General features: G+C 52.9%; 1 protein-coding gene across 1 annotated transcript in view; it reads left to right on the plus strand.

The window, feature by feature from the left end:
* Nucleotides 1-9739: 9739 nt before the first annotated feature.
* Abcg1 (ATP binding cassette subfamily G member 1) overlaps nucleotides 9740-25103 on the plus strand; it is a 58643-nt gene continuing 43279 nt past the window's right edge. The window contains exons 1-2 of the mRNA XM_047564132.1: nucleotides 9740-9906; nucleotides 15562-15805. Of these exons, the coding sequence (XP_047420088.1) occupies nucleotides 9865-9906; nucleotides 15562-15805 (286 nt within the window). The 5' untranslated portion in view covers nucleotides 9740-9864. The remainder of the gene's footprint in view (nucleotides 9907-15561; nucleotides 15806-25103) is intronic.

Below are 25103 nucleotides of genomic sequence, written 5' to 3' on the forward strand. Positions count from 1 at the left end.
AGGCTAAAGCTCCTGCCCAGACTGGCAGGTTTGATGTTGCTCCAGGCCTCACACAGGCTGGACATCAGTCTTGACTTTGGCTGAGGGACTCTTGTGAGGATGGGGTAGCCAGAGGCAGACCGGGGAAGTGGGGTTCTTGTCTTCAGCACTCCGGGCCTTTTGGGGTCCCCCTTTGTGTTCCCACGTGAGAACTGGATCTCTACAGCTGTGACTCCAGCCACCTGGTTACCATGCTGTGTCTCCTGTGGCCTGTGGGGCGCAGGTTCTGTTGATGTGGGACTGGCTGTCACCCTCCTTGGACAGCAGGCATTTCTGCAGCTGAATCCCAGCCCCCGGACAGCACCTGGGGAAGGATTTTGTCTGGGTGTCTCAGGTATTGATTCTGTGGACCAGAGGTCCACCCAGGTCCCCCTGTCCCCCTACCTAGGCTGTTTCCAGGGATGTGTGAGGGAAACGGACAATGAGTAAATTCAGATGGACAGGGAGTCAGTGAAGAGTCAGACGCTGCATTTCTCATATCGAGTGACGGCAAATCTGAGTTGGACAACCAGGAGTTCCTCTGTTCCACCATTTTTTCCCCTTGATGAACTTCCTGCCCCAAAGTTCAGCTCAGGAAGCAAAGAGGAGGCAAGCCACCTGGGGGGCTGAGCAGGCAGGGGGAGGAGGGTGGGATGCGGGGAGGCTGAGGGAGGCTGGTGAGCGCCCACCCTCACCTGGGCTCAGCCCCTGAGTTACCCCTTCTTGTCAACAGTCACAGCCGTGCTCCTGCCATGCTGCTTTGAGGCTCAAGACTGAGGCTTTGGGGCCTGGGGACCAGCCTAGGATGACATGGACAGCCAGGAACTGAGGCTGGTGACCCCACCACTGTCTGACCACGCCTGTAACACGCACACACACTCGCTTCTAGTGAGGAGCAAAGGGCCACTGTCTCTCCTCCCCGGATTGCTGGCTCTGTGGTGGTCTGGCCACAGGGTCCTGCCCTCCCTTGATCATCTGACGATTGATAAGGGACAGTGCAAAGCCCCCTGCAAGGCCCCTGTGCTCACAGCCTGCACCTTCCAGTCCTCTCCCCTGTCCTCCGCATAGCTCCTCCACTCCCTCCCCATCCCTGTGTGAAGTCTACTCGCTGCCCAGGTTCCGTCTGAGCCTCACTGACGACTGTCCTGTGACTGTTTAGACATTACACTTTTAATCTGAGATAACTATAGATTCGTAAGCAGTTTGGGAGAGAGGACATCTCCTGTGGCCTCTGCCCTGTTTTCCCAGTGGTGGCATCTTGCACCACTGTAGCACAATGTCACAACCAGGCGCTGACCCTGGCAACAGGCCAGCTGCGGGACCTTTGGCCCCCTGAGGATCCTCAGGCTGCCCTTCCCTGTCTGCCCCCACTGCCTCCTCAAGCCCCAATCGCTGTTCCACATTTGTGCTATTTTGTCATTTCAAGAAAGTGACAGCATGGAACCTGTTGAGCCTGGCTCTTCGCGGGAGTCTCTGGAGCGACACCCATGCTGTGTGTTTCCATAGTCCTCTCTTTTTTACTGCTGAGTCGTATTTCCTGGAATGGTTGGACCACAGTTTACCCACTGTTGAAGGGCATCTGGATTGTTCCCAGTTTTTGGTTAAGATAAACAAAACCGACTTAAACTTTTGTGTTCAGGTTTCCTTGTGGATATTAAGTTTTCGTTGCTCTGGAATAAAAGCCCTGAAGTGCGCTGCCAAGTTGAACACTAACTCCACCTTCAGTCTTTAAAGAAGTGGCCACTCTGTCCTTGCGTTGGCAGTTGTGAGCGGCCCAGCTCCCGCATCCTTGCGCCTGCTGCCATGACGTCCGGGCTGCCCTGGTGGGCGTGCCTGCTGCCCCCTGTGGTGTTTTTGCCTCCTCTGGTGCTCGATGATGCAGAGCTTGCCATGGGCCTACTCGCTATCTGCCTGGCTTCTCCAGTGAAGCGTCTCTTCATGGTTTCTGACTTTTTTCTAGTCGGATTGACTTTGTTGGTTTTGTTGTTGTTGCTTGTTTGTTGTTGCTGTTGAATGTTAAGAGTTCTTCATGCTCTAGATCCTAGTTCTTTGTTGGAGGTGAGATTTGTGAAAGTTATCTCCTGATCTGGGTCTTTTCATCTTCTTAACAGGATCTTTCTCATAGTTAACATTTTTCATTCTGATATAGTTCAATTTGCTAATTTTTCATGTTATGGATCATGTTTTTGGTGTTAAGAACTCTTTGTCTGATACTAGAGTCTGCAGATTTTTGTCTTATTTTTTCCTAAGAGTTTTATTGTTTTAAGCGCATGATCTGTTTTGAGTTCATATTTGCTAAGACATGAGATTTAAGTTTGTTTCTTTTTTCTTCTTTTGCTTGTGGTAGTCTAATTGTTTCAGCAACATTTGTTGAAAAACGTATTCTTCTCCAGCGATCTGCTTTTGTAACTTTGTCAAAAATTGATGAGGCATATTTGTATAAATATGATTGATTCTGGAGTTTCTATTCTATCCCATCGATCTTCATGTGCATTTTTTTTGGGGGGGCGGGCAATACAAATAGTCCTGATTATTGTAGTCCTGATTATAAATCCTTAAATCAGGTAGACTGATTTCCCCCTTTTTTGTTTTCTTTTTCAAATCTATTTTAACTATTCTAATTCTTTTGCCTTTCCTTAAAATGTAGATTAATTTTGTTTATGTCTTTAAAAAATCTTGCTAGGATTTTAATAGGAAATATATTAAACCTGCATATCAATTTGGGGATCATTGCCTTTTTTAGTATGTTGTTTTCCAATCCATGAACATGGTATGTCTCTCCATTTTTCTTTCTTTCCTCTTCTAGTTCTTTTTTTTTTTTTTAATTCAGAGCTTTGAATGTTTTATTACACAAGTCCTATACCTATTTTTTAGGTTTACCCTTAAACATTATTTTGTTTAAACCATAAACATTATACTCTTTTAAATTTCAGGGCTCATATGTTCTTTACTAGAATATAGAAATGAAATTTGTTTTTGTATATTTATCTTATATCCTATAATCCTGCTGAACTTGCATATTGTTTCAGGAATCTTTTTATAGATTTCTTATGCAGGCAATCATGTGTTTTGAAATTAGTTATGTTTTAATTTTTTCTTTTTTCAATCTATGTCATTTTATTTCTTTTTCTTGCTTTACTACACTGGATAGAATTTCCAGCACTATGGTAAATAAAAATGACCAAAGCAGACATCTTGCATTGTTTTTTATGATGTAAAAAGAAACCCAGAGACATCACCACCAGCATATCGCTCTTTGGGTCCCAGAACACTGTTTGCCCTCTCTTTCCATCTTCCCATCTGCCTGTGCTTGCTTCGTGTAAAGCCTCAGGTTCTTAGTTGTGCTCAGAGGAGCAGGGAGCAGCAGTACATCTCATCTGCCCACAAGGCTGTCTATGACTCTAAGTAGATTGGGTTTCTTGTAGACCTTGCCCCTCGACTGAAATAGATTTGGCCTATACACTCAACAAATATGTGACAGCTGTAAAAGTCAGGAAGGTGCTCATCCAGTAGTCAGGTGACCTGGGAGCTCTCCTGGGAGATGTGGCCCTCAGTGGCTTAAAAATTCCAGGAGCCTTCATTTCCTCTTTTCCTTGCACTGGAAGTAAAATGCATTAATGAATGTCAGAGCACCTGCAAAAGCGTTAGAGGTCCTTCACATGTAAGTCACCTTTGTATCAAGTGCCTACCATCGCTAAGTGCCATGTTGGGAAAGATGTCAAGGCAAAGGAATTCTAGAGAGAAACTGGTTTCCTAGTCTCTCTGGGGGAATGAGAGGCTGGGTGAGGCATAGTGTAAGGCCGTGAAGGGCTGGGGCTGACCTGGAGATGAATTGCAAGGGTTTTCTCATAAACAGGCTTTGGGCCCCAATTTTAAACTCTTCTGTCAGAATGTCTGCCCATACGCTTCCAGTCTTCAGGCTGCAAGTGGCTGAACCTAGCTTCTGGTGCAAGCTTCTGGATCCACAGCAGGGAAGGACGGGAACAGTGGTGGCTAACATCTCTAAGATGCACTCGGTGCACCACTCAGTCTTCACACACCGATGCGTGAGGAGGAGGCCACCACCAGCCCACTTCACAGCCCAGAGAGAGTGCTGGCCGAAGGAGACCGTGCCCACTCTAGAGCTAAGCTCTTACCACTGGACTCGCGGCTTCTGAGGAAGGGCCAAGGGCACCCTTGAACTCGGGGAGGTGGCAAGCCCGGTCTTCTTTCTCCTGAATATGGTGTCACCCTTATCTGTGCCTCTGAATTGCATGGTTTCAGCCACCCAAGGTCAGCAGGAGTCTGAAAACATTGGCATTGGTCCAGACTCTCAGCAGGGACAGATCCATGCATGCAAGCTTCATTACGGCACACGGCTATACTTGTTCCATTTTATCATTAGTCATTGTCATTAGTCTTTCACTTGTGCCTAACTTATGAATTAGACTTTATCACCAGTACGTATGTTAGCAAAAACTGCAGCATATAGAGAATGCCAGAGAAGAGAAAGCTACTGTCAGTTCCTTGTCAGCTCAACACTCATTTGGGCAAGAAATGAGTTGTCAACCCATAGTTGACACAAGGAGAGAAATCTTCCCTTGAGGGTCCAGATAAGTCCCCAGAGCTCTAGGAGCCCCTTGGGTTTGTGAGCCTCCAGCAGAACATGGCAGTGGGGGGCAGGATGGGGTGCCCAGTGGCTCTGCCTAGACGCACTGGAGTTAAGGGGGGACTTGGTGGCCCATGAGCTGGCAGTTACCTCCAATTGAGACCTTTTATGGGGTGATGGGAAGGAGCCCCAGGAATTTTCTGGTGTCTATCTCCAAAACACTTGTCCCAGTGTTCGACTCCTCAGGTCCCACAGCAGAGGGCACTTCCTCTTCCTTTATTTGAAGAAACTGTATCCCAGACCTTCCCTGCCATTCTTGGTCCCATGCTAGTGGGAGAAAACAGAGTCGACCTGTTTGCAGTACTCAGCTGGCCTCTGCCTAACAGTCTGTGAAATGTTTACTTGTGTTTTCCTTTCCTGGAAATGTCCCTTGTGATTTCCATCTCTGCCTTCCGGGCACTTCCCCTCCGCCTCCCTCTCTGCACCAACTCTTTGGTTTCCCCTGTCTCAGCAACTCCTTCCCTGACCTCCTGGCAGCCTGTCCCTGAGGTGGGATGGAGGGACTCCTCTCTGGATGGAATGGTAGAGGCACTTCAGATTCCGCTCTGAACTGACTGGGTTGTAGAAACAAGTGGGCATCCACCACTCCATCCAGCTTTGAGGCCCTGGGGAAAGAAATCCCTTAAACTGCCGACTCTCATATGCTGTGGGCAGCGATCTTGACATGGGAGCGGGGAGCTGAGCTTCTTCAGTTTTATTTCCTTCCTGAAGTGGAGAAGTGTCAAGAGAAGATGTCCACCGGTTACTCCATGAAGCACACACGGGGCAGCATAGACAAAGGGCCACACTGCCAGTACGGATACACACTGGCAGGTGGCGTCCACACTGGCAACCAGTGTGCACTCTGGCAGGCTAAGACCATCAGTAGTTACCAAGATGGGAACCGGAGGACCTGGAGTGGAACAGACTTAATAGCTGAGATGTCCAGGTAAATCCTTCCCAAGCTGTCCCTGGGACGGGAACCTCGCTGTGGATAAACACCCCTGCCTGCCTGGAGCTGATGTCCAGTGGGGGTACCAGCAGTCCCACATCAACAGAACCTGCACCCCACAGGCCACAGGAGACACAGCATGGTAACCAGGTAGCTGGAGTCACAGCTGTAGAGATCCAGTTCTCAGGTGGGAACACAAAGGGGGACCCCAAAAGGCCCGGAGTGCTGAAGACAAGAACCCCACGTCCCCAGTCTGCCTCTGGCTGCTCCATCCTCACAAGAGTCCCCCAGCCAAAGCCAAGACTGATGTCCAGCCTGTGTGAGGCCCTGGAGCAACATCAAACCTGCCAGTCTGGGCAGGAGCTTTCAATCCTCACCCGACTGACTGCCACACTTGGGGCAGAGACTCTCTGAGTCCACCCCGTGTGAGCGCCCAGCATGCAGGACAGCTCCTGGCACCTGCAGACCAGCTTTGACCCAGCTGCAGGCTGGAGGCTCAGGTTTTGGAAGGAGCTCAGGTGCTGATCTGCAGGGGAGTTGGGGAGGGGGACCTGCCCAGCACAGTCCACTCAGGCTGCCCCAGAGCCTTGGCCCTCCAGCAGGCAGACTCCAGACCCCAGCAGACTGTGAGCAAGTCTATAGTCATGAGGGCACATTCCTCAGAATTCTTCTTAGCAGGTGAGGAGGCCGGGAAGCCACACATGTCCCCAAAGGCTCCTGGGGCAGGATGCTGGGACCTGGGTCCCCTCCAGGGCAGGGGTAACCCAACATGCCAAGCCAGCTTCCTTGGGGCTGGTTTGGTGGCTCACCTGGCCATGTGACTGGCCTGTCCCCACCCTCACCAGGCACCAACTGTAGGATCCTCACCCCAAAACCAAGCCTTGGGCATCTCCTCCTCTCCTCATTCTCAGCCGAGTGGCTGATAGTGGCAGAGAGAAACTGCCCCAGAGCCTATTGCATTGTTGCAATAGGATTTGAACTATGAAGTGTGATGACAAGGACCTGAAGGCACTAGTCAGCTGAGTCAAAGGATCTGGGTGGCTCTTCACTTGAAGTTGCCTGGGTCTACTACTGCCCACGTCAATATCAACTTGGGCTGTGTTAACAGAACCAGAGTCAAGGAGTGGGTTTTCCTAGTGTGCTCTGTCTTGATCAGACATACACTGAAGAGGTGTCTGTGGAAGACTCTGAATTTCACAAAGGATGCTGAGAAACTGGTCCTCATTTGGGGAAGAGGGAGTGGGATGAAAGGGCAGCTCCTACGAAGTCATGCTGGAGGACAGGATGTTTGAACAGGGGAGCAAAGACCTGGAGAGAACACTCCTATAACCATGCCGCGTTGCTGTGGGACGCGGAGCAGACGGGTTGGCAGGGAGTCTGATGATCCAGGGACCGCTTACTAAAGTCAGCCCTCGTATCCATGGGTTCTGCATTTGTGAATTCAAGCAAGCATGGATCAAAAATATTTTTTAAATGCATCTATATTGAATATGTAGAGATGTTTTTTTCAGTCATTATTCCCTAAACAAAATAGTTTAACTACTTTTGACATTGTTGCAGGTATTGTAAGATGATTTTAGTATATGGGAGGATGCAAGTAGACTCTATGCAAATACGACACCATTTTACTTAAGGGGTAGAGTTTGGTATTGAAGAAGGTCTGGGAACAAATCCCCCATGGATACTGAGGAACAAGTCTATCTCATAATGCAATGATTTTCCTGTTGAGACAGGAAGTGGCTCCCCACTGGATGTCTTCCAGCCCAGCCTGGCCCACCTGTGGGTCAAGTCTTGGCAGAGGTTCCTGCTGGGGTTGGGTCTGGACCTGATGCTCCTGGGGCGAGCTCCTCTTGTTTTTGCCAGCCCACGCTTCTGTTCAGAAGGCATCAAAATGGCCTGGGGAAGCCTCTATGCCCTGTCCTCCTGTGTGACTCCACCAGGGCCAACACGCCCATTTCCTCCCACATGGCCCAGACCAGTGTCCTCCATGTTAGGCACACCTGGCACAGTGACTGGCTGCCAGGAGACAAGATTGAGCGTGGAGATGCTGGGAGCGTTGTGTAGGAATAGCCCACCTGAGCAGAAGCCAGCACGGGTACGAGAGTCACGGGAAGAGCAAGAGACCGGGACCTGAGGTAGGAACACAGGTCTTTGACCTGGAAGGCTCCACCCAGCACACACACACCTTCCATCACCAAAGGCAGGTGTTCTCCCAGCCTAGGCCCGTCGGAGTTGCCTTCCCGTCACTTACAACCAAGAGTCCTGGTACAGGTGCTACGTACCTGCCCAGCTCCACCCTGGCTCTTTGGAGTGGGCACCAGAAGGATGGTGTAAGGACTGGAGTTGGATGTCTCCATGCGGAATTTCCCAACCCGTTGAGATGACTGTGACCCCAGGATACAGATGGCATCTGAGGACCCTTTCCACAGCCCACAGTGGGAAGTCCACAGCCCACATCCCGCTGGTCACTGCCTGACCCTCTGTCTTCCTCCCAGCCCTGATCACTCTCAGCAGCCCAGCAAGCACAGCTGCGCCTCTCCAGTTCCTGAACAACCACAGTGGCCAGGCTGGAGCGAACCACCTGGGGGTTGAAGCCACTGGGTCTATGCTTGAACTGAAGGTTGGTCAATCCCACACAAATCATAGGGCAGAGAACTAGGGGGAGAGAAGAGGAGAATTTTCCAGAAGGAAATCTGGACATTCCTGAAAGTATGGAGACTGCGTATGGATAGAAAATGGATGTCCTTGCAACAGGTACCCTGATATCAAGACCCTCACCCTGGTCACACGCAGATTCCCTCCTTATCTGCTTTCCTGTCTCCTCTTATGTTCTTCCTGCCCCTGGAGCAAGGGGTGGCCCAGTCTCCAGTGAGGAGGAACTTTCTCTCTTCCGGGGAGGTCTGTGGGTGCAAAACCTCTTTCCAAAACTTTCTGATTTTTTGGTCTCCCATTCAGTATATCTGTGACTGACCAGTAGATAGCGGACACGTGAAAATGCAGCAGGTTTTCTCCTTCCACCAATATATAACAGGTAGTGTCCGGACACCTTGAGGGAAACCCCCCTGGCAAAAGCAGGCCCTGTCCTCCTTAGCTGCTTACCTCCTTCCTTTCCAAGGGGAGAATATGGACAGGTAGGGGAACGTGTGGGTGTGTTGCCCACCTGACTGCCTCCTTCCTAGTTGAGGAGAAAGCTCTGATTCCAGAGGTGTGATGGGGCGGGTGGCCCAGGAGAGCTGGAGGTGAGAGGAAACTTTCCTAGTTTTTGTCCCAACATGCACACAACTGAAACAAAAGCATTCCTGAGAGTGGGGCTAAAGAATGCCTTGTCGCCCTGGTTATCAGGAAACGGCCACACTTCCATATAATAAGGGCTCGAGCAGATGGCAGGCCATCTGATACTCCGGTCTGGGGCCAGATGAGAGGGTGACCTAGTGTCATTCCTTATACAGGTCCACGAACACAGTTGTGGAACGGAGGGAAAACACCTCCATCTGCAGAGTGAGCCTTCCCTTTATTTGGGGAGTGGGGTGCTGACAGCTGCCTGCGCATCTTCACCTGGCAACCGTAGTTAGCGTCAGCACTGCGCTTGCGCACAGCAGCGTTGCAGTATGAGAGCATGTGCTGCCTCGGTGTGGGGGTCGCCCCACTTTGAGCTGTGGTTGGGGGAGGGGCGCCGGAACAGTCCTCAGGCTTAGTCCTTCTTCCTTAGTCCTCAGGCTTCTACCTGGGAGAGATGTGCCCACCAACGACAGAATGAAAAATAAGTCGCCCACTCTTCATCCTCGCTCCCCTCCACCCCCTCCTGCGTGGTCCACACAGCCGCCCCCAGGTTTGCAGGCAGCGGTTTTCTGAGCTCCAGACCCCGCAGTCGGGTGTCCCCGCGGGCCTGCCCCGGGCGGCGCTGGCCCAACCCCCGCGAGCTCTGGACCCCAGGGAACCGGGCGGGGGCTGGTCTACAGCGTCCTCCAGGCCCAGAGGCGCAAGGTAGCGCTGGCGGCTCGGGGACCCGCAGCGGGCCGGCCGCCCCCGGCAGGAGCAAAACAAGAGCACGCGCACCTGCCGGCCGCCCGCCCCCTGGGCGCTGGCCAATCGCCGCGCGGGGCGGGGCCGACGCGCCGGCCCGGCCCAGGCGGTAGCCCAGCCGGAGCCAGCGCTGGGCGCAGCGGCAGAGCCAGGAGCCGGCGCAGCCTCGTCGCCGCAGCCTCGTCCCCGTCGCCCGCTGCCTCGTCCCCGCCGCCGCCGCCGCCGCCGCCGCCGCCCCCGGGGCATGGCCTGTCTGATGGCCGCTTTCTCGGTCGGCACCGCCATGGTGAGTGAGCGCATCTTGTGCGGCCAGGCTGGGTTTTCTTTTCCAGGAGGGCAGAAAACACACAAAGACGCTCACGCCTGTCCTCACACCCCTCCCTGGGAGCGTGCCCTCTGGGCGCTGACCCAGAGCCCTCTTTCCCCGGCGAGGGATGCCCAACTCCGAGTGGTCCCCGCCCTGGCCACCTGGCGCCTCGGGATGCTATTTGCACTCGCCGAGAACGCCGAGAGGACGGAGGGGCCAGGAGTAGGGCGTCGGGCAGCGAGCAACCCCACAAGTGCACAGAGGGCTTTGACCTCCTCCGCCTCCTGGTGAGGGGCTTGAGGCCTTTGCGACCCTGACGCACTGTAGAGGGGCTGTAGCGTGGGCCTGAGGGAGGGGAGTGTCCGATCTCTCTGCCGGTGCACACGGCAGTGGGCTTGGGGAGCGGGGGCTTCCCGAGCCACCCTCCGGAACTCTGGGCACAGTCTAGGGGAACACAAAGAAGATAGGCTTCCGAGAGCAGAAGCCTGCGCTGCCCCTGCGCTCCCTGGGGACAGCTACTCGCAGAGGGGGCAGCGGAGTCCCTGGGGAGACAGAGGAGGGGCGAGCCTGGATCCTGCCGGCTACCTTTCTGCGCGCTGGGGAGCCCCGGGTGGGGCAGAGGCGTGCGTCTCTCTTCTCCCGAGGGAACCAGCTCTAAGGGGATGAAGGGGTGCCGGCTAGACAGTTACCGCAAGTGCTGTTCCCATGGGTGGTCAAGCATCTGCCCTTGCGTGCTTGCTCACACCAGGGAGAAAACAAACTAACCACAGCCCACCCACCTCACCTCATCCTAGGACCTTCCACTTACTTCTGTGCCTAGCACACCGACATTGCAGTTAGGTACCAATGGCTAGGTTTCAGGCCATCTAGAGTACACATAGCAAGTCCTCCGTATTCCAACTCGGATCATCCGGTTCGCCACCATCTATCTGTGTATTACTATCCTGCCGGCTCCTTCCCATAGGCTGTAAGCGCTCAGTGCACAGCGTGCGCGGGTCCCCCCTCCCCTCTCCTTTATTTCATTTTTAGCATCCTGTATTTGAAGTCAGCAGAGCTCAGTAGGATTTGACCGACAGTTACCTCTTGCCTTGAGCTCAAGAGAAAAAAAAAGGTAGCAGGCTTTGTGCGCATGCTCTTCTCTGACAACTGCATCCTGTGATTCCAAACAGGTTACTGTAGAACATGCCTCGCGCGCCAGCTCATTATATAATGATTTCGTGTAAACGGATAGAATGGGGGAGTGTTAAGGAGGTTGATAGTGGGGTGGAGAGGCTGCCAAGAGACCCTCAGGCTAGCCCCCACCTACCACTGCCCAGCCTTTGACTTGCTAGGCATAAAAGACAATGGAAAAAAGCTGGGGGAAGGAGCCCATCCAGTCCCTCCTCACCATGTTTACTTTTATCTAGTTGAAGGTTGGAGGAACACCTGAGGAATCTTCCTTTTGCACTTGTTCATTTACTTGGAATTCCTAAATTATGCTGGTAATGGAAAATGAAGGCTACTGATGTTCACTGCATGTGAAGGAAATTTCTGATCTTTAAATGATGGATAATCTTCAAATTCTTTTAGAGCTGCAGAGGTGGCTTGTTCGTGGGGAAAATGAATCAGAACGCTCTAAGATATAGATTTTCTATACTAATTTTTTTAAATGTTGTGTTGTGGTTTGATACAGTCCCAGAGCTGTATCTCACAGGTAGGTGCTAATGGCTGGGCTTATTTTTCCAGATAACCTTGTTTTGTTTGAGAATCATTTTCCTCCTTGAAAACCTGGCACTCTTTTTAAGAAAAATTCTGTTGGCTGCCATATCCTCAAGTGTACCAATCTTGCCACATAGACCTCTTGGTGGGTTCAGCCCTCAGGCCAAGCTCCCTGGACACTCCCCTCACACCCAGGAAAACATTCTCACCAGTGGAAGCCAGGAACCGCCCAAACAGGGTCTCCCCAGCCCCTCCACCTGCAGGAATGGACTTAGACTCTACCACACGTCATGCAGCACTGGAGGGTGGGTGTGGAGGCCTAGCAGACAGAGCAACAGAACAGTACGAGGGACACGGGAGGGAATAGGTGTTTGTTTTATTTTTAATGAGCTCAGGAGGCTGAGGAAAAGCTAGCTGTAACCTACATTGCCGGCAGCTCTCATCTGAGGATGTTTCCAGAGAGCTGGTCTATTTTGGAGTGACAGGCCACTGCCTCCCATTACACAGGTTTCTGGCGGAGCTGCTGGACATCTGTGGAGGAAGGGTGGGAGTGGGTGCCCGGCCGGGGTATGATGGGCGGGGCTGTGGGACTTCCTCAGCCTGCAGTGGATTCTCGTAGCAGATGTGACCCTGCAGACCCACCAGCTGTGGCCACGGAGAGCTAAGCAGTGCTTGCGCCTTGTCAAGGTGGCTGGGTGGGAGCCCTCGGAGCTGGACCCCAGCAGGGCCACTCCCTAACGTGGGGTTGTGGCCAGGCAGGCCTCCCTGTGCTTCCCACGTTGGAGCAGGTGACCTCCCTCCCCCACCGTTAGAGTCTGCACGGGTTGGCGTGCTGTCGCTGTGGAATCAGTAGCCACCATTGTCGACAGTGGCTTCCCTGGTGTGCTCGGGCATCGTTCTTCAGTACTTTACATTGTGAGCACCTGATGCCAGCTTCTGTCCCCACTCCAAGTCAGGTTAGTCACACAGCTTTGTGCTGCTGGCCTGTCCACTTGTCTCCAGCCCCCTCACCACCCTCTGGTTCAGGGCAGCCACCCCATCCCAGTCACACAGTGCGGGAGGGGATTGTGCTGCGTCTTGCTTTCCCAGCCTGGCACTACCCGGCTTGAGAGCCCTCTGTGGCTCCCACCAACCCTCAGACAAAGTGCAAATTCCTTGACAGTGTTTGTGAGCCCTTCGCCAGGGGACCCTGTTTGCCCCTCTAGTCTCGTCTTACACCAAAGCCCCCTGCCTGCTGCTCTCCCACTGCCCAGCGCATGCTCCCTGCAGGTCTCTGGATGTTCCACTTTCTCTTGTGGTGAGGTCTTTTACATGCTGTTGGCTTGCAGGAGCACCGTGCTCCAGCGCCTGCCCCATCACCTGCTGACCTCAGCCAAGACTGTATTTCTGCAGGAAGACTTTCCCGGAGCCCCCACCCCAGAGTCTCCTGTGCCCCCTGTGAGTCTCCTGTGGCCTCAGGCCTCACCCTATTGTGATCGCTTATTTTTTTGCCTGGGGCTCAATCTTGGACTTGGGCTTGTTGAGGCCAGAGGCTGTGTCTAAGGGACTGGCTTTATCTGGTGTTCAGTTTGTCAAATGAATGAACAAGTAAGTGAGTGACCAGATGGATCTGGGGTCTAGGGGAAAATCCAGACCTCTGATGTCTCATGTCTGCCATGACTGATGGATGGGACACTGGCCACTTCTCCCTGTGTTCCGAGGGGTTTCCTCAACAAGAAGCCATCACCTGAGCTTTCTCAGGGGTCAGATACTTGTGTTATTTGCTGGGGAGAGATCCATGATCCACTGCAGCACGCATCCAAGAGGTAGAGGTCAAGGGCACCCACAAGTAGGGAGGGACACCAGAACACTTCCACCCCACCCTAACTAACCCCAGCCCTGGAGGTCCTGGGAGGGAGTCCAGCCTGCAGCACGTTTGGGCTTGGGACCAGCACTCTTGCCTGTCCGTTCATGTGGCGAGGCAGCGATTGGGATGGAGTTTGGAACCAGGCCTGAGCTACCGGTTGCCCATTGCTCCTCAACATCCCTCCCCACGAGGCCGGCACCGGGTGCTTCCCAGGCTCTTTGGAGTCCACGCGGGTGATACCTGGAGCAGCAGGTGAGGCCCAAGGGGCAGGTGGAATGGGCAGAGGGAAGGCCCTGGTGCACGCTTGGTAGACTGGGCTTCAGGGGCACGTTCCTGTCATATCACCAGTGTCACGTGACCACTGAACTAGCGGTCTCCCAGACCCCTCTAAGGACCCAGCCAGGTGGGTGCAGCCCAAGGAGCTCCTGCAGGGTGCTTGGGTCTCGTTAGCACGCAGGATAGGCACCAGCCTTCCCCCGCGCTGCCCGGGGATGCCCGAGCCTGCCTAGGGTGGCGTTTGAAACAGCTCATGTGCTCCGCGCTGACTCTCCTTACTCTCACCTTTGTTTCCTTCCACGTGGGTTGGAGCCGATGAGCTAGAGTTCTCATTTGGTGAAGGTTTTGGGAAGTGGGAGAGCCTTCGAGGGGTGTGGTGTGTAGATCTTTTAGTAAATGAGAAGCTACATTTTCCGTTGCCAAGAGATCCAGAGTCGCTGTGCCCATCTCTCCAGCCCACCCTCCAATTGTGTTTCAAATGTTTAAAACCTCCAAGTTTAGAACTAGATTCTGGAGCTTCTAGATAACTAGGTAACTCCAGCTTCTCTGTGATCCAGGCATCTGCCCTCAAGGGGACATGCTGGTGAGCAGAGGTGACCAGTTGAGTTTTGTGGTGTCTGGGGGTTTTATGGATAACCCATTTTCTGGTTTTATTCTGGGTTTTTGATAAGAAATAGTTAGCAAACCCAGGGACGAGAACAACACAATGAGTTTCCACTTTAGAACAAGTGACAAGGGCACTGTCCCCAGCCTAGGGCACTTGGAGTGACCTGTGGGCAGCTCAGTGAGGGGCAGGCTCTCTCACAGAGGCACAGTCCGCAGCCGGTGGAGTGTTGTGAAAGGCCACTGCTTGGGATTCAGGAGAGAATGTTCCGCACCATGTCTGTTGCCCGGGCACATGTGCTTGGAGGTCCTGGGTCTTACCCGTGGGTCAGTTGCCAAGCCATGAGAAAAGCCCACCCCTCCTTTGCATATGTGCTCTGGGTCTCCACTGGCCTGTAGGCTACTGTCCCTTTGACTCCAGGCTGGAGCTTCAAAGCCAGTGCAAGGGTGGAGGGTGCAGCTCAGAGGTGGAGCCCTTGCCCGGCGTGTACCCGGCTCTGGTTCCACCCCAACACCGTTAAAACAAAACAAAACAAAACATGCTGGCTACAAAATATGAGGTATGAGCCCTGGTGTGCTGCAGCCAGGTGAACACCTGATGTGTTTTGATGACTCAAATTTGGAGATCACTCCAGCTCTTCACTTGAGGGTGGACTTGGAGCAGCTCCATGAACTGTGCCTCCGTTACCTTGTGCATGTGACAGAGAGAACGCCGAGCCGGCTCGCTCCTCAGTGCTCTTGTGAAGACATGGTGAGGGAGTAGCAAGTGCCAGGGGAATTTAAAAGGAAAGTGCAAAGACCACCCACACACCCCACAGCTCTCCTTGTGCGTTTGCTACGGGATGACAAAAGGAAGTTACGCGGTTCTTAGGAGCCTCTTTTTATGAGTTGACCATAAACAGATGACTTTTTATGGTAGCCAGTGTTGTCTCCACTGAAGCAAGTGAGTCACTTATAATATGGCTTTGTGATTAGACTTTATGATTCCAAAGGAAGGTCAGTTTAATGTTTTATCTTTTTAATAGAAGAGAAAGTGATGGCTAGCGGTGACAGCTCCTGTGGTCGGTGTCTGCCCGCTGCCAAAGGCGCTCTCACGGCGAGAGAAGCGTGCTGTTAATAATGGATGACCCGAGCCTCGTGCCCAGTCTCCTGACTTTCTTGATGTCCGTAGGCCAGATAACACATCTCGTGCTTCCTCCTCGTTTTTCTAGAATGCCAGCAGTTACTCCGCAGCAATGGCGGAGCCTAAGTCGGTGTGCGTCTCGGTGGACGAGGTGGTGTCCAGCAACGTGGACGACGCTGAGACAGACCTTCTGAACGGGCATCTGAAGAAGGTGGACAATAACCTCACTGAGGCCCAGCGCTTTTCCTCCCTGCCCCGGAGGGCAGCTGTGAACATTGAGTTCAAGGACCTTTCCTACTCGGTTCCCGAAGGACCGTGGTGGAGGAAGAAAGGTAGGGAGGGAGGCTGGTCTGGACACCCAACTGGGAAGAGACTGTGATGGAGGCCACTGGTCGTTTGGGGAAAATCTAGGTCTGGGGCGACTGAGATTCCCTTCCCGTGCCTTTGCCATCCAGGCTGATTTATTTAATGCTTTATGCCAGCTTCTTCTCAGCCATGAAGTGAAGTTCGAATTAAGTGATCTAAAAGTTCACAGTGACTGTAAAGTTTGGTGGTATTATTACAGGTAGAGTAGCTCTTATGGGAAATGCCTGGGACCCAAAGTATTTCAGATTTTAGGTTTCTTTTTCAGATTTTACAGTGTTTGCTGATACATAATGAGGTACCAAGGGCACAGACCCACGTCTAAACATGACCTTTGTCTATTTCACGTACACCTTATGCAATTTTTGAGTGCACCTGCATTTTAACTGCATCATGTCATGTGAGGTCGAATGTGGAATTTTCTACTTGTGGTGTCATGACATTGCTCAAAACGTAGAGACTGGGGAGCATTTTGGGTTTCAGAGTTTTGGACCAGGTGTGCTCCGCCTGCTTGAGAACCTGACAGAAGCCAGCAGTGTTCACGTGTGCTTGTTTCTGGCAGGTGCTGCAGACTGTCCTTGGTGGACATTGTGCGTGGTTTATGTCAGTCTTTCGGGGCGAAGCAGACTTCCAGCCATGCAGAGTTAACCAGAAGGCAGGTGCTCCCCGGGCAGCCAGCGCCTGCCATCACCTCTCTGAGAACCCATCATTTTATTTCAGGACTCTGGAAGGACTCTTAGACGGGAGGTGCTGGTGGACTGTAGGGAAAAGCAAGCTGTTGGAAAGTGGGCTGTATAGGTAAAAACTCAGTGTGGGACATTGCCACAGGTTAGTCGGGTGCTCAAGGGGTTATCATGGGCGTCTGAGTTCCTCGGTCACCCTTCCTCGCCTGATTTTCAGCGTGTAGAGCATTAATGCTTCCCTGGGCTGGTACTTCTTTGTCCACCCGATCCGCCTCTTGTGGGCTTTACGTCCACACACAGTCCCTTGGTGACCCCTCCTTGGGTGTGCGTGGCTGGGGAAGGAGGGTGCTGGTCTCTTGTTTCTACTGAAGCACCAGAAGCAACTTGGAAATCTGAGAGGAATTTTGATCAGAATAAGTGACTCAGGCACCCTGGAATAATATAACTTTTAGGACTCCCAGCAAATCTGGACTTAACCTTTCTTTTTGAAGAGGACCAACCAAGACATTATGTTTTTATTTTTATTTCTTCTTTTCCCTCATGTCTTTGTTTCTCTACAAACTGTTTCTCAGTTTCTCTTGAAACTGAACCTTTAAGATCACCAATGTGGGTGGCGTGGACTTGGTTGTAAACACAAGTTGGAACCTAATCAAGGCTGATTCTGGGACCCGTGAGACCAGGTGGTTGTTGGGTGATTATGCCTGTGTTGGTACAACCAGGAGCAGATCCTGTGCCCTCTCAGGGGCCGACTGTAGAGCACTGTTACCTGACACTTACATTTTCAGAGCATGCCAGCCTGTTTTGTTTAGAAAAAATCCTGTGCCAGGTCAGGTTTGGGCCCATTCTTTGAGGTTGTTGGAATTTCAATACAGGGGTATAGCTTTTCCTTCTAACCCGAAGGAAGTTTTATAGAAGCATATACCACCAGACGGTGGGGCGGGCTCCTTATGTTTGGACCTCATTGGTTTGTAGATAGAGTGTGGCAGACCTGTGAGGGGCACAGAGTGGTTTCTGTCATCTGCTGTGTGTGGCCTTGCAGATGCCATCGTGGGTAGAGATGGGATGGCATCCGTGACATGAAGATAGCTTGCAGTGCAGCCGTGTAGACATGCAAAACCCTGGCAGCATCTTGGTTCGAAACCCAGCACAAAAAGTCTGGCACACACCGCTGCCCAGCTGAGGTTTGCTAGTATCCGCCCCCTTGCTGGCCATGTGGCTTGTCCACCCTGTGCTCACTAAGCGTTCAAGCTGTTCACATCCACCATTGGAGTTGGCCTCCGGGTTATGGCTTCTTGGCGATGAAGGGACACAACTGTCTGTTTTCAGTGGCCCTCAGGGAGCTCAGCCAGGAGCCACTGGGTAGGTGCTTGTCCTATAGTAACCTCTGTGGGCTCTGTAGGGGAGGAGGTGGACATGGGTCTACGGGACTTGCCCATGAGTCAGAGATGGTGGAGCCAGAGTGGATGACAGATGAGATTGGCCTGGTGTGTCCCAGTTATTAGTTTCTCAACCATCGAGGTGTGATTTTGCTGGCAGACTTCCTCCCTAGCACTCCTCTTCCTCCGGAGGAGCTCCTTGGTGCACTGGCTCTGTCCCTGTTCTCCCTGTCCTATGGGCCCTGTCCTTCCTTTCCCTGGGATCTACAAATCAGAGTCTAGGTGGTTTACCACTCCAGCGTGAGTTTAGGGTGCGAAATAATTGCCCACTCTCTTCTCACTCTGCAGAAGGGGCACAGAGGCTAGGAGTTGTCTGTGTTCCTGAGTGAGGTGGGGACAGGCCTGGGACTGGGGTGGCAATTTCCCATTGTGGTGGACATGCTGGCCATGGCTTGCCCAGTGTGGGGCCTTCTGAAATGCCAGGGTCCACACAGCCAGCAGGAAGCAGGGCCTCCTGGAGGCTCAGGTGCCCCAGGAGTGTCATGGTGCCTTGGTCACACACTGGGCTGAGGACAGAGCCAAGGAAGCCTGGAGTGTTCCCTCCTGAAGGGTCATAGCTGCAGATGTCCCCTCCACGCTGCCTGCTCTCATTGCCAGCCTGCCTTTCAGCTCTCTCCAGCTGACTCTGAACTCGGTACCCTATTTCCCCAGTAGCGGCCACACCCCAACATGAACAAAAAGTATGCATTAAATCTGGCCCCGCGGCCCTGCAGGTGTCCTCTGGGCGCTGGTGTATGCGGATTCCTCTTGTACCACTCCCACGTGGCCTGCCTCTGCCTCTGCTCCTCGGTCAGCACAGACTGCCCCACCTGTGCGGGTGGACGCTTCCTTCTTTTCCTGCTTTTGTCCTTCTGACATCTCAGGCCCCAGCAGTGACCGGGTTAGGCTGGGAGGCCAAATCCTAGCCACTCTCTGCATATCTTTCCTCATGGTGGCAGTCATCTCTGTGTGACTATAGGGTGACCTTCAGCACAGGAGTGACTTCTCTTACACTGTCACCTGATGAGCCGTCAGTACTGAGTTGCCTGTTTTCAGTTTTTACAATTCAAACTCCCAGAGTTGAGCTAACTGTAGCGATCACTGTGGGGCGAGACACCACGGCGCTGCTGAGGGGACCACGTGAGAGGCGAAGTCTTGAGAGCCCTGGTTTTGACTGCCCTGGAGTTTGGTGAAGGAAACAGGGACCAGGTGCAGAAGAGCCTTGCCCATGGTCAGCCAAAGCTGGGAGCAGTTGTTCCTTTCCATTTCCGAGACGCCGGAGGATTCCAGGAAAGCCATTCCCGGAAGTTTCTCCTGGAACACGGCGCTCCAATGCAACTCCACACAGAACGCCCTACTAGCAAGCTGGGCCGAGACCTCGCTGGCATTGTGAACTCCCGCCTGGTTATTTTAAAGCAGGGAAGAGAGAACTTCAGCATCCTTGGAAGCAAGCTGTCCAGTGGGTCTGTTTCAGTATTTTTAAGGAGATGTTCTTTACCCTCTGAGCTTGGCCATTGCCAAGCATTGAACTTGGCGTTTCACAAAACATCCTGCATTTTCAATTGTGGTTACATTTTCACCATATGATTAATGATGTCTTTGGAGGACAAAGTAGCTCACATAATAGATTCCTAGTAGAGAGCGTAATTGTGAAAGGAGCTATTCTCAGGAGGAAGAAGCACACCCCAAGGATAATTTCACCGGCTTTGGATACAGTAATTACTTTCCCTCAAGGAATTCGCTCACGTAGCTTGAGTGGATGGGACGGGTGATTCGGAACACTGACGACCTTGGTGCCGTCACACAGACTCTTGTATCGGGGGATGGACCAGCACGCTGTGGTTCAGACCACCCCTACTGTGACTCTGGGAAACAGCCCGAGCTTCCTATAAGGTAGACACGTGTTGGTAGCACTTGGGACACTTTTGAAGAAGAGTCCAGATAAACCAAATTCTGAGGTAGAGATGAGAATGAGGAGGAGATTATACACATAGGGACTCATTTGTATTGGATGTGATGGGCCCCAATGAGCAGATGGTGTGTTTGGGGTGCTCTGTAGGCTTGCCCTCCCCGCCACCCATGTGCCCTAAACCATTTGACTTCCTTAGGGCATTGCCTCAGCTGGCTTGGCACACTGGAAGATTCGGGGAGAATTCTGTCCATTCTACCTGTTCAAGACTATGACATGAGGTCTGGAGACCTTCCAAGGTCACAGTAGGGAAGGTGGGACCTGAAACCAGACCTGGGATTTCAGGGCAAGGTCAGTTCCCCTCAGGAGCCTCAGGAGCACTTGGCCCTGAGGGGAACTCAACCTGCGCAGATGGCACGGTTGGGGTCTTCCCCTCTTCCTTTTCATCAGCCTTCTGGATGTAGCTTCCCCTGGATGCAGAGGAATTCGCCCCCTGCAGACCCTCGCTGTTCTGTCCCCTCCCCCAACCCCGACGGGAGGGGAGCCTGTGAGCAGGGGGAGAGGCTCCCTGGGATCACCCTGTGAAGAAGTCCAGGCTGGGAACAAAGGCAGTCACACCTGGGGTTTGGAGGATTTTCTTCAGTTCTCCAAGCGGGCCATTGTCTCCCCCTGGCCACACTCCATGGGATACCACTCCAACTTTGAAACCAACCCAGCCACATTCTTGCCGAAACCCAGGCAGGGGTTCAATGTTCTGGGCAGCTCCATGTTAGATTATCTGTATTGGTTTGCTGCTAAGCTGCAGAAATGCCTTTGAACACCCTTCTCAAGTTGAAGTTTGCTTTCTCTTAATTTCCATAGCTGTTTTTCAGGACTTGTCCTTACAGGCTAGCTAAGAGGAGGGGGTGAACCACTAGCAAATCCTTTCAGGAATTCCGTGAGGACGACTGGATTGGAACCATGTGCCAGGTGGTATGGCTCAGCTCACAGGCACAGGCATGGAGGTGCTGACCAGTGAAGGCTGCAGAGATCCCCAGGATGGCTGTGGGTTTTCAAAGGGCTGCTCGGACTTGAGGGGAGATTTGTAGTCCCCTAAAAAGAATTGCTTTTGTGTTTCTTGGAAACTATTGTGCTAAGGCGGCTTTCTTTGGGGTGTAAAGAGAAATTGCTTTTAATGCCTGTCTTTATCTTTCTTTAAGGCTGTAGCTCATTTTTTTACTGCGGTGCGACAGCCCCAATCTCCTTGCAAAGATACCTTGCTCAAGGCTGGGGTGTCTACAAAGAGGAGCCCAAGAGCCCGAGGTTGCCTCTGTGAACTCAGAGGACTGGAGAGCTCCTTTCTTCCTCACTGGGGCCAGTTCTTAGGTTCTCAGTATTTGGTGGCTCCCAGGGGACAGATGGGCAGGCCACCCACTCAGGGCCCTGAGGGACAGCACCTTCAGTGATAAGGCTTTCTGGAACTGTTTTGAACCTCCGCCTTAGAGGCCCCCAAATAAGCTTAGAGACAATGTCACGAACGTGCCAGCTCAGCAGACTCACGTGACTGAGCGCATAGTGCCTGTGTTTGTTGGTTTACAAGGACAGTCTTCACAGCCAGGGCCTGGCAGCCCCCCTCCAGCCTGCACATCCTCTCCCTGATGTGCCGCCTGGGAAGCCAGACCATCATCAGCTGACCTGGTTACAAAGCCTTGTATCTCAGGGCCCCACAGCCTCTATACATGGCTTAGATGACCCTGTGACATTGACCTTGGTGTCTGCTCTGCGCTTTTGCCCTCTGATTGGCAGGATCCTTATTTAGGCATGCCAGTTCTGTGTCACTCTCCTGGGAGGGCTCCTGTTCTTGAGCCATCTGGCTTCTGCAGGCCACTAGGTAGGCCTGTGCCCGGCTCAGGGCGCTGGTGTCACTGCCTTGCTTTCCGAGGACGTGCATGCCACACTCACCCTCCCTGAATGGTGCATGCAGACTTCACGTTCCCCACTGAAGCCCTCCCCTTAAACCAGACCCTAATCTGCCAGTGCAAGGAGTAACCACAGGTGACATTTTCTTGAACATGAAACCATTTCTTTTGTTTATACATTGGCAGGAAAAAAATGTTTAGTAACCATACACCTGCTCCTGTCGAGTTCAGTTCTAGAATAAACAGATTTGCTTACTTAAGGAACAAGGGTAACCATGCAGGTCAGATTAGAAATATTTAGAAAGACCACATGGGGTTTGCCACGTGGTGAATTCTCCATCCGTTGCATGATGGTGAAGTCCATCCTGTGCCCAAGAAAGCTTATTATCAGATCTGATGCCGGGCGTTTTTGCTCATGTGGGAAAAGGTGTCAAGAGCGGTTTCCCGGGTCAAGGATAGTGGCAGATGCGCCTGCAGAGTCCATCTAGCCCGATGAGCAGTCAAGAGTCTCACTTCCCACTTTGCCAGCTGTGTGTCGTTAGTCACCTTGGTGCCCCATGGGGTAAAGGCCATTCCATGTCAAAAGTAAGACATGCCAGAGTGACCTCAATGTTGTTATTAGGTCCAACTGAGACTTATATTTAGAGTCCCAATCTCTGAGCCAACAGGAGCTTGGAGCTGCCCGCGTCTGCCCTCCCACGCCGGGGAGCAGGCCTCTTGCATCACCCTGACTGCAGACTGCCGGTCTGTCTGAGTGCTTCACCAGGAACCAGGGCCTCCCAGGCAGCAGGGTCATGTTTGCACAACCGTCATTCTTGGAAAATGCATCTGTCTGTTGATTCGAGTAATGATCATTAGTTGATCCAATTCCTGCTTTCTGGAACTCTGCAGAACAAGTTGTCTTGGACTGGAGCTTACAAACTGGGGTGGTGGTGGGGTCTCCAAGACCAAAACAATAAGTCTATTAAATCCAGAGCTACCCTGAGGGGAGGAAATAAGGAACATGTGGCCCTTGGAGGAAAAAGGGCAGAGCACTGCTCTGAGAGGTGGACACCAGAGTGGCTCTGTGGAGGGCAGGCCAGTGGTGGGCTCCCCTGCCCGCAGGTTCTTGTTTTCTGTTCATACCCTGGTAAGGGTGGAGCTTGAGGGACCAGTGGAATATGAGTCACATTTTCTGTTTCCTGTCTGTCATAAGGGAACTTGGTGCACTCCAACCAAAAGTCCCTCGCCTGATACCCCAGCTACCCATCTTGAAAGTGAACCTTTTGGCAGGAGTTTTATGGGATTTCTCAGTTGTTACAGATCCCCTCCCACTTTTTTGGGAGAAGTGTTTTTTAATTAAAAATAACCGATGTTTACTGAGCAAAAGCTGTTTGCTTTAGCACATTGTCTCATTAAGTCCCTCGGGTGCCCCGAAGGCGCCTCATACAGCCATCTTCTCCAGGAGCAAACAGCCCGCCCAGGACCCCTTGCAAAGAAGAGGCAGGCGAGGATTCAGACCCGAACCTATGGCCTCTCTGAATGCTCCAAGTCGAACGCCTCAGACTACAAGCTGCGTTAAGCCCTCCTTGCTCATGAGATAAGCAAACCCCAGCCCTGGAGGCAGAAGAGGTGACGGCAAAGCCCTCTTTACATCCCCCCAATCATGGACTCAGGCAGAGGGCAGCTTTGGGCTGTGTTCAGTGTCCACAACCCCACCACCACCCGTGATGGGTTACAGACATTCAATCCAAGGGGCAGTTCATCTTGGCCAATGGTCTTCTGCGTGCCACGGGAAGGGGAGGGGCTGGCTGCCCAGTACAGCCGTAGCTTTACTGGGTTTACTGGGTTTACTGGGTTTACGTGGGTTTACTGAGGCAGGTGCAGGTGCCGGCTGGACACACCTGCTCCCACGTAGCTTCCTTTTGGTCAGATGCAGGACTGGCCGCAGGCCTGGTGGGGGGCCGCCTGGAGGATTTGCAATTCCTCCCGAAGTCTGAATTCTGAGTGACTGCAAGGAAACTGCCTGCCTGGCCCCCTTGCGCACGCAGGTGCAGGTGGGGCCCATGCGCGGGGCCGCGCCTGCGCAGTGCCGGCCGGTCGCCCGCCGCCGCCCGCGCGGGGTTACTAGCGGTCAACGCTCGCTAGTAACCTCGGCGGCCGCCGGGCGCGGTGCGATTGGCTGCGCGCGCCGAGCGCTGTTGCTAAGGCTGGAGAGGATGCTGCGGGGCCGCCCTGGCCCGGATGCTCGGCCTCCGGTCCGGGTCTCAGCCCGGCGCTGTGCGCGCTCTCGTCCCCCATCCAGCCCCGCAGCACACCCGGGGAGTGCGGGGCCTCTGAGTAGGAGCCGCCTCGGTGGACTGAGCAGTGACTCAGAGGGTTATTTTGATGCCGGGGCTTGCTTTTTAAGATAAATTGGGGTCCTCCGCTGACACGGGGCTAGCACGCAGCCACCAGGAGGACCGACCAGCCTCGGAGAAGGGCGCTGGGCGGGAGCCTGTGTCGTAGTGCTTTGCTCAGGGCAGGGAGACGTCCCCAGTTCTGCAGCTGCTCTGTGACCGTGGGTCTAACAAGGGATTCACATGAGACACCTTGTGAAGTTCTTGTTTTAAGTTCAGTCTAGGGAAGCCAGGAGGCAGGGCTGCTGGTGGGTGGCATTGGATAAGTACCAGGGTTGGTTTTGGAACCATGAATTCCCCTTTGAAACTGAGGTGTGGCTCTACTAAGCCAGCTGGAATTCAGAGGGTCATGTGCAAGGTGACAGCGCCCTGCCTTCTGCTGAGTCACTTCCATCCTGGGCATGGCAGAGGAGGCGAGGACAAATACAGCTGAGCTCTGGGTGTGTTTTCTGTAGCATCTGTGTATTTATTTGCCTATTGGTTTTGGTGAACCCATAGAGGTAATGACATACATGATTTCTACCAGCTGTGCTCCATTTGGATCTGGAAGACCTGGGGTTCCTGGCCTTCTCTAGACACTGGCCGGATGGTTCTTTGGGCTTAATTTGGGTGCCTCGTGCAGTGTTAAATTCCATTGCTCATATGCTTTTCTAAACCTCTGGGTTCCTGGATAAATGCAAGGAGACCACTTGGGACTGATGGTTTTCCTGTCTTGGGTTTCCACTGCTTGCTTGTCTGGTGTGGCCATGTAGAGTTGGCTTTGCTGTAAAGCCTGCACACAGAGTTCTTAAGTACTCCTGCGCTGATGGTGAGCCAGAAACCAGAGCTCCTCTTCTCCTTCCCCACAGAGACTTCCTGTGTCCCTCTTCAGGCGTTTGTGTTTTCTTTGCCCAGCTGATGGCCTCTGTGGGGAACCCCCTGGCCTCCCCAGGCTGGGGGAAGCCTGCCTCAGTTGCTGACTTCCGTGGGCAGGAGGACCCTTCC

The sequence above is a fragment of the Sciurus carolinensis genome, chromosome 9 (assembly GCF_902686445.1).
Source record: "Sciurus carolinensis chromosome 9, mSciCar1.2, whole genome shotgun sequence".
Lineage (NCBI taxonomy): Eukaryota > Metazoa > Chordata > Mammalia > Rodentia > Sciuridae > Sciurus > Sciurus carolinensis.